The following is a 13,800-nucleotide window of genomic DNA, read 5'->3' on the forward strand; positions in this document are numbered from 1 at the left end:
TGCCTTCTTTCTATAAAGGTGCTATAGGGGCTTCTCTGGTGGCACAGTGGTTGAGAGTCCGCTTGCCGATGCGGGGGACACGGGTTCGTGCCCCAGTCCGGGAAGATCCCACATGCCGCGGAGCGGCTGTGCCCGTGAGCCATGGCCGCTGAGCCTGCGCGTCCGGAGCCTTTGCTCCGCAACGGGAGAGGCCACAACAGTGAGAGGCCCGCATAACGCAAAAAAAAAAAAAAAAAAAAAAAAAAAAAAGGTGCTATATATAGTTATATATTTCATGTATAAAATTTTGTAGAAGTAGTGAGAAGGATTTTGTTGTAATATAAGATAATGTTTAACCTCATGTTCTAATTCCATGCAGGTTATATTTGCTTCATGAAAAATGAAGATATTGAGAGGAAGATAAAGAGATTTTAGTAAAACACTGATCACAAATTCTGTGGCTGAAACAAACGCTTTCTTAAGGTTTAGAAATCACTGAGTTTTCCCTTTTACCCCCTTTTTTGTTAAAATAAATCTCAGGGCTTGTTTACAAAGTGCAGAATCATTCACTTGACGAAGTGACAATTAACTGAAGTTACAATGGCACCATCCTGTTGACCAGCTGCACCTTCATTTCTTGAAGGCTGTTCATAATCTTCTTCTGGTGACCAACAAGAGTCACTCCAAGCCGTCTCAAATCCCTGCATGAAGAAAGCACACATTGGATGTATGTATTGATTCAATTTGTAGCACACCTCAATATTTCACGCTGGCAAAGAGGCAAACATTTTGCAGAAACTAATTAGATTACAGTCCCAATTTAGACATACAGGGTCCAGTTTTCAAAAGCAGGCTCTAAAATTGTACCTGAAAATCTGTTTGCAGTCAGAGATATATTTACAACAAGGAGTGATATATTATACATTTGCCACCCTTTTTGGACATGATTATTTTTGTGGCACAGAGCAGTGAAAAAACAAATTTGCACATGCTTACCAATAAATATTTAAATTAAAGGGTACAATTTCATTGAACGGTTTTGAAAATATGGACCTATAATATGAACAAGCACTTTTTTTTTTTTTGCTAAAAGAAGTGAGCATAAAATAGACTTTAAAAAATTTCATAGCTAAGCAGTTGAAGACCAAACTTTTCAAATGACTCAGTCAGCACAATCATCTTCTATAACAGATATCTTTAGGGGATAATCAGCACTACATTGCTCTTATAACACTTACAAATATTTTATTTTTTACTTGGCACCCAAAGTAGAGGAGCTTTCTTCCTTTATCAAATACATCTAGGCTCTATTGGCATTTAGAGCATTCTGAAGATTACATGCTATCAAGCAGTCTTTTTAACCAAGATGCTTTCATACTGTTTCTTTTAAACAAGCTTATTATTCAAAAGAAAACTACAAATGTTTAGATTCCTAAACTACTAGCATATTATGGAGCTCAAGGCCAGTGCTCATGGTTTTTAAATGTTATTTCATAGGATATTCAGGAATTCTATTTTCCCAAAATATGCATTTGGCAAATATAATAATTCAGGTACATTTGGCAAATAATAACGTTAATTATAAAAAATGAGCATTAACAATTCAAGATTTTTAAATGACAAGGGATGTTTGGTATGTTAGATTTTTTAGATAATTACTCTATTTAACACATTATGCTAAAAGTAGAATATTTTTGCATTCAGTAAGTGCATCAATTTCAGATTGTCTTAGAATTCTTTAGAATTGGACACAATGACACTAGAATTATTATATGTAAAATTGAATAGTTTTGGAAGATCAAAGAAATCTCTTAATTATCAGAGGATACAAATGGAATAAAAGGGTACTTAACCTCCATGTGTATTATTATTGGAAATAATTATTTATCTAAATAATATCTTAGGTGTCTTTTTCTATTTATGTTTTCTTGATTTCTTATGAGAGTTTTAGCAAATGGCAAATAGCTAAAAAAAAAAAAAAAAGCAATCACTTGGCTAGATAACACAGCCAGTCTTAGCAGAACCGGGACTAAAACCAGGAATCTGACACCAAAGTCCATACTCTTAATTTCTCATTTCTCTGAGATATAATTTTGAGCAAAGAACTTTAAATTACATGTAATTATTTATTCACCTGTAAAATGAGAACTCTGTATATATAACATCAAATATCCAAAATTCTAAAAGAAAGAAGATATCTAATAAAGGAAACCAAACACTTACTTCTTTGACTGAAGCTATGGAAACACAATCTATAGAAGTATACTTCATGGCAACTACAGTTATGGGCTGTATAACTAATACTCATGTTTCCACATGTAATTTATGCATCATGAATTGTGAAGACAGGAGAATTCATGGGTGCTCACTACCAAACTTTGGACCTAAGTCAGGAGAAAAGAGTCTAAAATTTCTTAAACTGAAAGCAATCGACCTCTACTAGAGAATGTAAATAATTAGTACTTGAAATAAAGTTTAAAACATATGTTTTATCACATGCTTTATAAACCTACAGGTGATTCTGACAAATTCAGATTTGAAAGTACTGATTTAATATATACATACTTAAACTGCACAATTCATATGGCCAACCCAATTAATAGGAATGAGGCTTTGAAAATAGCTATTACAGTTTATTCTGAAAGACCTGAAAAAATTTTACAGGTTTTCCTGCTCAAACAGGGTGGACTTTGCATATACAATACCAAAACCTTAATTTGAAGTGTGTGTCTATGGCGGGGGGCATGGGTGTATGCGTGTATGTATTCCATATTCCAACTCTTGGTTGTTTTGTCTAACTCATGAAATCACTAGTTTGACTTATTTTTGTTTCCACTGTCTTAACCTGTTATTATATTATATGTAAGTATAACTTCATTCTCTGCAAATAACCACAAGAAAGACTCTGGTTCAGTGCTTTGGGAATTTAAATTTTTTGTGGCATCTATATCATGCTAAAGAATGAATGTTTTAAGGAATTGTATTGGATTAATACAGTTATAGAGTTTGTGTTTACAGGCAAATAAAACCTGTCCTTCTTCAGAACATGTCATATATCTAGATTTTAAATTAAATTTGTTTGAATTTTCCCAAGCATAAAATTTTATTTAGGATCATCTTATGATCTGATTATCCCCTAAGATTCATACGGAAGGTCAGACCACTGAAATTCTCTCTCTCCTTCCTCTCTCTCCCTCCATCTCACCTCCCACCTCTACCCCTCCTTCCATGGGATAAACGGAATTATGAGAACACAGCATTGAGTTTTACATACTGCCATAAATTATGTCTTTAATGGAATGCTGTTGTTTTTAAAATCTGATCTGTCATTTCAAAAGCTGTCAAATTAATGTGCAGAGATTTAGAAAGTAGCATTTATAATGCATGCAATATACATTTACCTTTATACAATGTGATTTACAGTTAAAAAGTGGGCAGAAATAAGATTATTAATGCAGTTAAACTTGTTCTCAGCAGCAAAGTAGTTTCTTTAAAAATCCCATTTATATTTTTCTAATAATACTACAAATGAGAATTAAAAAGGTATTAGAAAAACGTTTCTAATAAAGGCTAAGTAACTTTATTCCAATATTGATAAGTACATTAAAGTATTTTCTTTTATGTAGTTTTGTCTCACACTTTTGTGATTTCCAACAATTTCCATTTTACTCCTTAAAGTACATATTAAATGGTCAATTTAACAGTAATAATGTGAAAGAAATTTGATAAAAACTGAAGTATTTTACATTTCATGATGAAGGTGCTGCTCTATTTGCAATGATTTTTGAAAAACTAACTTGAAAATGGTTTAAGATGTATTTTACTACTTCATTTTTCTATATAGGAATTTTTGTAGCAAGGCAAAGTTTTAGGTGTGTCCCCTTTACAAATATTATACTAATTTTTATCATGACCACGTGTAATCTTAAGTAATACCCAAAGCCAATTCTAATGATGATAAACTATATTTCAGCATAGGCCTATGAATCTAAACATGATGAGAATAGTGTTGTTACATAAAAAATGATTTGGATTTTGTCAACAAAGCATGGTTAGTTTTAGAAACGCTGCAAATATAATGAATTGCCATTGTTGTGATGACATTCCAATCTTTTTTTCAAATGTTATTCCATAATATTAAATAATGGAAAACACTGATATTATGGTGCTAAAATGGCAGAATGAAAAATGGAGAATAACGAGAGGTATTTAGTTGATATTGGAGCCAGCTCTTGATTATTCAGGATGTAGTTCATCCACTTGTAGAGGAAACATTCCCTTACATTCTTCTCCCTTCTGCTTTACACACCTTTTAGCCATATCATTGGTACTTAGCCACACCAACACTGGCTGGATAGGAGAAGGGAGAAGACAGTTTAATGAATATTCACTAAATTTCAGTGCTTATTCTTTTTGTCATAGTTTTATTATGCAGTTGTATGTTTGGACTTCTTTGGTTCACTTAAAAGAATCCTGATAATCATTATATATGTACTGTACAAGATAAATATACATATATTTGGCAAGAGAGAACTTAACCATGACCTGGTTATGTTTTTCAACGGTTGAGACCTTGTGAGGGTTACACTAGACATTTTAGCTTACTTATGTAGAGCACAGAGGATAGTAAGCACTCCTATGTGTATTTTAGGCATATAATAAATTATGCATAATGATAAGTTAAATTTATTTGAATTAGTGTGCACAAATTTTGGCTCTAGATTTGTGACACTTTCCTTTAAAATATTTTAATATTTTAAGACCCTATTTTAATAAATGATACTAATAGGAATCTCTTCCGCTTACACACAATTGATATAATATTTAAGTTCATTGGACTTTGCTCATTTTCTGAATAATCAAAAGTTGACAGTACTGGTCTGACAAGTTTAAAAAACAGCTGTAATACTGTCCTTAATTCAAATCTTTGAATTCATTTTGCAACTCACCTCAAGCTCACAATTCCCCCTATCAACCATAACTCACTGCACTTAAACACCATAGTACAGATTGCATCATTACTGCTACAACAATTGTTCTAATATGAGTACTGTTCACAGAACAGCAAAGTTTAGGCACAGTGATCAGCAGACAGAAACATCTAAGGTTGAAAGCCACTTTCATTGAACACATTTTAACTCTAAGATCTTGAAATATTTCATTTCTATTCCACATCAAGCCATACGTGTATGTGCTGGCAAAAACAAAAAACAAAAATCATAAATAAAATTAAACCTTTATGAAGGAAATTTTCACCAAAGTATGTGGTTCTGAAAAACTGTAATTGTTTACTCTTCCTTATTCTAAACCCACCATGAGAACAAATTTAATGGCACAAATTATAGCATATTTTTCTTATGTAGGTATATGGCAGTTTGATCTTTTGCTTTATATTAATTATTTTATTTTTTTTCTAAGCATTTATTACAGGTATGAATATTTCTTCCATTTCTCAGTTTCTATTATACTCTGGCAATAATACTGACACTAATATTTTATTTTATTATAGTATTATACAGGCTACATAAAATTATTGTTTAGATATAGGCAAAGACTATGTATATATAAATCATTAAGTAGTTAAGAGTTTGTCTTCACTGATATCCCAGTTCCTTTGCCATAGTCTTTAATAATGACTGACTTTTTTTGGTGAAAGACTAGCAAAATGCATAGATAATTTTGTTTCTTATATTTCTGACCAAACAAGTAACTGATTACCCACTCTTTTGTGAGTTATTTAACATAATATTTTGATAAATATGTTCTTACTAATAGGAAAAAAATATGCTCAAAAACACAATAAACAGGACTTCCCTGGTGGTGCAGTGGTTAAGAATCCACCTGCCAATGCAGGAGACATGGGTTCAATCCCTGGTCTTGGAAGATCTCACATGCCACAGAGCAACTAAGCCCATGTGCCACAATAACTGAGCCTGCACTCTAGAGCCCTCAAGCCACAACTACTGAGCCCGTGTGCCACAACTACTGAAGCCCGTGTGCCTAGAGCCCATGCTCCGCAACAAGAGAAGCCACCGCAATGAGAAGCCCGCGCACCACAATGAAGAGTAGTCCCTGCTCGCCGCAACTAGAGGAAGCCCATGCGCAGCAATGAAGACCCAACTCGGCCAAAAATAACTAAATAAAAAATAAATAAATTTATTAAAAAAAATCAGTCCTCCAATTCAAATATTTTTAAAAAACAAACAAAAAACCCCACAGTAAACAAGATGACATGTATTTAAAAGGTGTTGGACTCTCCAATAAATCAGCTTCACTGAGGTTAAGGTTGGCTGGCTCAGTTCCTAGTAAGGAATGTGTTATTATGGTCCCAAGCAATTGACACATGGTGACCAACATTCTCTGAACAGGAAGATGTTGGTAAGTCTCTTAATTTCACCTTACTCTTCTGGTCAGAGTAAATAAATTAAAACATAAAATATCTGACAGGAGGCAATATAACAGGAGGCAACAAGCTACCAAAGTAACAGAGAGAGAAGAAATTGAACCAAGTAGAGAAGAACTGACCAGACAAAAATACTGGAAAAGAGAAATGAGTTGCAGACCATCATAAGATGATAGAAGAAGCTATTAGGGCTTGAAAGAAAACATACAAAATGAGAGAGTTTAGAGATAGAAGGGAAAATAGGAAAGTAAAGAGAAAGGAATTAAAAGAAATAAGAAAAAGTGAAACCATAATTCTAAAACACTCAACATATTTACAGTATTTGGGGGCCCCAAAGAAAGTAAAACAGAGGTAGTTAATGCAAAAGCCATTACTGGTGATTATAACTATTCTCTGAAGGGAGAAACAAAAAAAGTAGTGGATATAAATATATACATGTATATGTGCTATTTTAATAAAAAAAGAGACATCATTTAATGCAAATAGTTTTATTATATATTTACAAGTAATCTGACATCGGGTAGAAGAAATACCTACAGTATCATTTTAATATAAAATGACAAATGACTTTAATAAATTAAAATGACCATTTTTACAGAAAAATTAAAGAGCAATCATGTAAAAATAGTTTTAAATTATCAGTAAAATTTTCCATTTATTATTTTAAGTATAGCACAGATGAGTTTTTTGAGTGTCCAAAGAAATAATGGGCAAAGTATATGTGTCATCAAATATATATGATTTAGTGGTGATGGTGAAAATGAGATTCAATAAATTAAGATAGCCAGCTGAGTGGTGATTTTAGGTCCTTTTAGCTATAGTTATGGAGAAGAGAAATGCTGAGAGAATATGACATTAATTGGTGATAAATGATGGTACCCTGTTACCTTTTTGTGGATGGGCAGTGAATTCAATGAACCAGAGAATGCCAGAATAGAAATGGTGAGAACCAAGCATTCAGTGTTCATATTATGTGAAGTAATGGAAGAAGGTCTGTGGTTTAGTGCTTTAGAAGGTTCTACCATGTTTTAAACCTTACAACAATATTTTAACCTTTGAATTTGTAGGTAATTTGAACTAAGTTATCATTTTATTCACAGGTTAAAACATCATTCGTGTTAATGTAATCTAGATGTAACCACCATAACAACAGTTAATTTTCACAAATAACAAATATTAGGCTAAAGTAATTACACATACAGAGTATATAATAAGATACAAACAACTTACAAGAATTCAATATTTAACTCTAGTGATTTTTATTTAATAAGATTTGATAAACTTTATCTTAAACGTGCAAACAGAAAAGGGCACAATTGGTTCCACTGAGATTGTACCAAATAACAAATCAGAGGCAGGATCTAATATATCCTTGGATTGCAAGAATATAATATGCACCACTTAGAGAGTAAACAAGATTCCTGCCTGGGAAGCTTTGCTTAAGGTGATGTTACCTGGGTATTCATCAGAGCCAAAATTTAAGAGTATGTTTTGTTGTTATTTAGGGCTAGCCACACCAATTGTGCTTACAGTTTGTTTTGTTTTGTATTTACATTCATATAACATAGGTATCAGTATAAAAACTGTCAAGAAAACATCTTTTCCACAACACAAAGTACCAGTATTTTGCCAAGGAGATGTTATTCCAATTATTCAAATATGCAAATGTTATTTGTTTGAAGTAAAGAAGCAAAGATACTGGCCACAAGTAGCATTAACCATGCAGTTGTTAACAATACAGGCTAAAAATGAAGAGGCTTCTTTGAAAGCTGCCATACATGGACAAAGGTTAACTGATTTCCCTTGACCTCATCCAGATTGGTTTCTGAACAATTTTTCTCACCCCAGCAATTATGTAAAAATTATCAGAAAAATTACTCACTCCAAGGTCACCTGAGCCACAGCGTCCATTGAACTGTATCCATTTTCCATGAAAATCTCTGTATATCGGCCCATTTTGATTGCTTCTAGCCATTCACCTACTGATCTGTAGGCCCCAGACCCCAGTGAACCATGTTCTGCTAACAAATTAGGTACTCTAAAACACATAAAACACAAATATTAAAAGTAACATTTAAACTCTTTTGTAACAAATTATATTGTAATATTAGCTCATAATCAATGGATCTTTGAGTCTATAAGTATATTTATAATAGAAAAATATACAAATGCTAACAAGGAAGAAAGTAATTCAAAATACAGAACACAAAACAATCTGCTCAGATTTTTTCTATCGATAGTTAATGATGACTTATAATGGCTTGATATGTACATTAGCTAAAAATTCCATGTAGTAATTTAGATGTATTTACTTCCTAAAGCTGTTTTGTTTGTAAAAATAATATAGAAAATGCTACCGAATAGAGATATGCAGGATAATTTGTGTAAAGCCAATTGCTTCTAGACTTCACTAGAGAAACCCATGCTCATTTAAGCTACTTTCCCAGGAGACCAGAAGTTAGTTATCCTTTATATTATGCTCTTACATATACAGGGGTGCTTGTTAATTCACCTAATTACTGGTTAATTCCAGTAGTGGAACTGGAAAGCAAAATGTAACCCCCAATACATAAGAAAACTGAATAGAATTAATCAAACCATGTGATGCTCTTAACTATACTAAATTTATACACTTTGGCCAATAATATATGATATGATAATGATGATGAGGAAGATGATGATTTCTAGAAAGGTATCCTAAGGAAATAATCAGGAAAAATGGCAAAAAGTACATGTGCACATTTTTGCTAATGAAAGTAAACATCAAAAGCAATTTAAATGTCCATCAATGGGAGTTTACTTAAGTACATTTCAACCGTAAGATATAGGACAAATACCTTTCTTACTACTCATGTTCTCTGTACTTTCTCACATCCCATTTACACTTCAACCTACTTCAGTGTAGTTTCTTCCACACCAATTCTATAAAAATTGCTCTGGTTAAGGTGAGCAATGACCTCGATTTTATCAAAATCTGTGAAGATTTTCCAATATGTAAGATGACTGACCTTTCAGAAACATTCAACAATCACCACTACCACCTCCCTCTTGAAATATTACCTTACCTCAACCTTTTTTGAATCATTGTTCTCTCTTTTGTGGCTACCATAACACTGTATGTGTCTCTTCAATCTCCTTTGCTTGCTTCTTTGTCTGACTTTAAAATTTGGAGGTAGCCAGGACATGGCTCTATATCTTGTCTACTCAGGCTATAACATTATTCTACTTTAGGCAGTTTTACCCACTTTCATAGCATCTATTTTTCTCCAATTTTTATCTCTTGCCTAAATCTCTCATATATTCATATGCTTACTTCATGTCTCCATTAGTTCCTGGGGTTCTCATCACAACATGTCCAAAGCCACACTACTCATCTTCTCCACATCCAATTCTTCCTGAAGTTCTCGTCTTTATACTCTATGATACAATAGTCTGCTCCTTCCTCGTTTTCAGTCCCCTCACAATCTATAATTGTGTGTACTATCCATTCGACTTCCAATATATTGCAAATCTGACAATTTCTATTTAATTTGTCACCACCTTAGTTCAAGACATCATCATATCTTACCTGCACAAGCACTCTAGCTCATAGTTATTCTGCTAAATTCTACTCTCACTTTCACAATGTTTTTATTTTGTTTATCTCTCTCTCCCCCAACTGTGTGTTGCTCAATGTTGTATAATCAGCACCTAGCCCACAGCATGACACAGAGTAGACACATGAATATTTATTGGATGAATAAGTGGGCATTTGGTAGTAATTTGTAGCCATTAAACAGTACAGTCAAAGATTTGTTGAAGATAGAATGGAGTATAAAATCTCGAAGTTGAGATTATAGAAGATTTGCAATTTTTGGTAATAGCAAAGTCTAGAATATGACTATGAAAAAGAGTTCAAGGTGGGCTAGAGACCAAAATCATTGAAGGGGAAAATTTCAAGTATTGAGAGATATTTGAATATCATCTACATGGTTACTCAAATCACCTAGTTTTGTGACATGGGTTGGGATAGAGAGAAAGAGACAGTGAATCAGGAACTAACACCTTCTAGAACCAGGATTTGTAGATGACTGAATAAAGGTGGGGTAGTGAGAGATACAGTCTTCCCCCAGTATCTGCAGGGGATTGGTTCCAGGACCCCGCCCTCCACCCCATAGATACCCAAAACTATGGATGCTCAAGTCCCTTATATAAAATGGTGTAGTACAGTCGGCTCTCCACATCTGCACATACAGAGGACCAACTGTATAGTCTTAAGCTAAATCTATTTAAATGAAACCTAGCAAGCTGAATTCTACATAATACATACAAGGAAGTATGAAAGTTCTTAGGAGATTTTAAAGCTGCTCTCAAGCTATAATGATGATGCTGATATAAATTAATACAATTTAGAACATAAAAAAATATTTTTATGATTTCCTTTCCTTATATCCATTTGTGACAACTTAACATAACTCAGACAAGTAGATGAGAGAAACACAATATTTTAGATGACAATAAACAATTTAAATGCACTTATTTTGGGAACAACATAAGGAATGATCTCTAAGATGCATTCTCCAGTTGCAACCATAGAAAGTTAATGATGCCTGAACAGAGTTTGAAGATTCATTCCTCATTTATATTAAAAAATGACTTTTTGCCTAGTAAACAAATGTTATACCAGAATCATAGAACTTATGTAACTTTATCAACAAATTGTTTCTCATTTAGTTCATACTATGGGCAGCCAATTCAGTTACCAGCAGGATACCTTTTCTTGTGGAGATAGACAACTGTCTTATATATAGTGAAAATAACAATTGGGTAAATTTTCTAGTACAGAATCAAACTGATTTATTTTTTGAGAGGATAATTTTGTAATTTTTCAGGTAAAAGAGGTAAGAATGCTTTATATAATGTAACATTATTTAAATGCATTCACATGCATTCAGAAAAGTTTAAAAAATGCTCATTTGTTCACACAAATTTTTTCCACAAGATTACTCATTTATTATTTTTAAGTCCTGTTCATACTGCGCAGTAAATGATTATCCAAATATCTGTACTCAACTGGATAAGGGAAAGGAGTTGTTGATATTCATAAAGTATGACAGGTGGTGAAATCTATTCTAAGGAAATCAAAGAGTAATTGTTGTTATATATCTCCGGTTTAAAATTATACCAGTGCTTAATTGGCTTTTACCAATCATCTTATAATCTCATTTTCCTCCATCCAAACCTATGTGGGGTCCAAAGCACCTGAAAATACACATATTTGGGGATTTTTTAAAATGCTACCTGAATCTGGCTATAGTTAACATTTATCTGAAACTGGTAGGTTAGACTATTAGATTAGGTACAGGTGTTTTAAAGTATAATTTAATCATTTATATTTCACTCATTATAAAAGAATAACATTATGCAAAAACCATATTCAAATAAATTAGTGTAATATAGGTTCATAGGCTAGCATGTGTACACAAATAATTTCATTAACTTGATATTTGTGGCATCAATCTGAATTAGCAATATTCAGAAAAACCTCTCCAGACTGGCCTTGTACCTGCTTGATGCATTAACCAGCGTCTTCAAGCTACTTGGGTTACGGATCAGCTTGTCCAACATGTTGACGATTTCATCAAACTTGGGCCTGCTATTTCGGTCTTTCTGCCAGCAATCCAGCATTAATTGGTAGAGAGCAGCAGGACAGTCCATGGGGCTTGGCAGACGGTAGCCTTCCTCTACAGCTTTAATCACCTGTGTAAAGTGAAACAGAACCGGTCCCCCAAAGCCACAAATTTAGTACAGAATAGCTTGAGAAATTTCCTACTGTTCAGTTTGCATCCTTTCTTACTCTTACTCTTGCAGTAACAAGCAGCATAACTGTCTCTAACAACCTTGATTATTCCATTTGCTGCAAAATACAACAAAGAAAAAATATGGTATTGCACAATATAAAAAAAGATAGGCTTTCCTCACATATGGTAAAGAAAATAAATGGTAATCATCTTTACCTAAAATCTTGGTATAGGGTGATTTGTAAAATTAATTGACATAAAAATAAACAGTTCATCTTTTATTTATCCTCGCATTCTGGAATCAAATGGAGATTAACTTTTCTAGTGGCCTCTCTGAAAAGTTAATGTCTTTTTAATGAAAAATTATGTGTAGAACAACATTTTTTAAAGTAATAGAACTGCAATTTTACTTCTAAAGAGACTTTTGGATGGCAAATGATGGATAAGTCAAAGGCTAAATTAGCATAAATGTCTTATGTATCATTTAATAATGTCAAGGTCTGGCTGTTTATTATCATCTACTGATTTCTGTCAGAAATTTGGAATGACTGTTTAGTAGCGCAGGCATTACAAAGATCATTGATTTTAAATGCAGCCACACATATGAGAATCAGTCTAATTGTGAGACTGTTTTATCAAAAACATTCTTAATGTTGCTGCTGCCATCAAAATGTCTAATTCCAGAAGAGTTCTGTCTATGCTACTGAACATAATAATACAACTTTTATTCTATTTGAATAATTTCTTAATGATTAAACTTAATTATATTTTTCAACAAGCACTTTAGATTTGATCTGACAAATGGAAAAAATATGATGATTAGAATAGAATTTTTACCAAGATAATTTTGAAAGATTGTAGAGAAACCAGTCTCTCAATGATAAAGGAAATGACATCTGAACAAAAGTCGTGGCAGATGGAGAGATTTCGGAGACATTGATAACATAAGGGTAGAGGTGAGAGTAGAGAAAGTATTTGAGAGAAAACAAGTTCAAGTCTTTCACACCGGATGGTTGTTGTGATTAATTTTCGGTTAGCACATTCATGGGGGTGGGAAATGCTGACAGGTATAATTTGGGGCTTGTTTTATTTGAGGTGAGTAGGGAACCACAGATGGCAATCTACAGGAATCTGTCTGCAGTACAGGAGATATTTGAGCTGATAATAAATGTGAGGGTCATCAACGCTTGGTCACAGCTTGAAGTAGGGTATAGTTTATATCTCCCCGGGAAGGCATGAAATAAAGGTTCCTGAGAAGCACCAATAGTTAAATTTGGGCAGAGAAATAAAAAGTACTCAAAGACTCTAAAAATAAATGGTCAGATAAATAACTGAATAACTATGAGCAAAATACCTGGGAGTCATCTACCACTTTAGTTGACTCAAAAACAATACATCTTTATTATTATTATTTAATTTTATTTTCTGAACATCTTTATTGGGATATAATTGCTTTACAATGGTGTGTTAGTTTCTGCTTTATAACAAAGTGAATCAGCTATACATATACATATATCCCCATATCTCCTCCGTCTTGTGTCTCCCTCCCACCCTCCCTATCCCACCCCTCTAGGTGGTCACAAAGCACTGAGTTGATCTCCCTGTGCTATGTGGTTGCTTCCCACTAGCTATCTATTT

General features: G+C 33.2%; 1 protein-coding gene across 10 annotated transcripts in view; it reads right to left on the reverse strand.

Moving 5' to 3' along the window:
* Positions 1-574: 574 nt before the first annotated feature.
* Positions 575-13,800, reverse strand: part of EPHA5 (EPH receptor A5) — a gene marked incomplete at its 3' end in the record, with an annotated part of 325,147 nt that continues 311,921 nt past the window's right edge. For 6 of the 10 annotated variants that reach the window (XM_079919470.1, XM_079919479.1, XM_079919478.1 and 3 more), the window contains 2 exons: positions 11,928-12,121; positions 8,261-8,420 (listed from right to left, as the gene is read on the reverse strand). In XM_079919470.1, the coding sequence (XP_079775596.1) occupies positions 8,261-8,420; positions 11,928-12,121 (354 nt within the window). Of the gene's footprint in view, positions 681-8,260; positions 8,421-11,927; positions 12,122-13,800 lie in introns of those variants that run through there. The other 4 variants (XM_079919474.1, XM_079919472.1, XM_079919473.1 and 1 more) reach the window with 1 other exon arrangement.

This window comes from Stenella coeruleoalba (genome assembly GCF_951394435.1).
Source record: "Stenella coeruleoalba genome assembly, chromosome: 4".
NCBI classification, from domain to species: domain Eukaryota; kingdom Metazoa; phylum Chordata; class Mammalia; order Artiodactyla; family Delphinidae; genus Stenella; species Stenella coeruleoalba.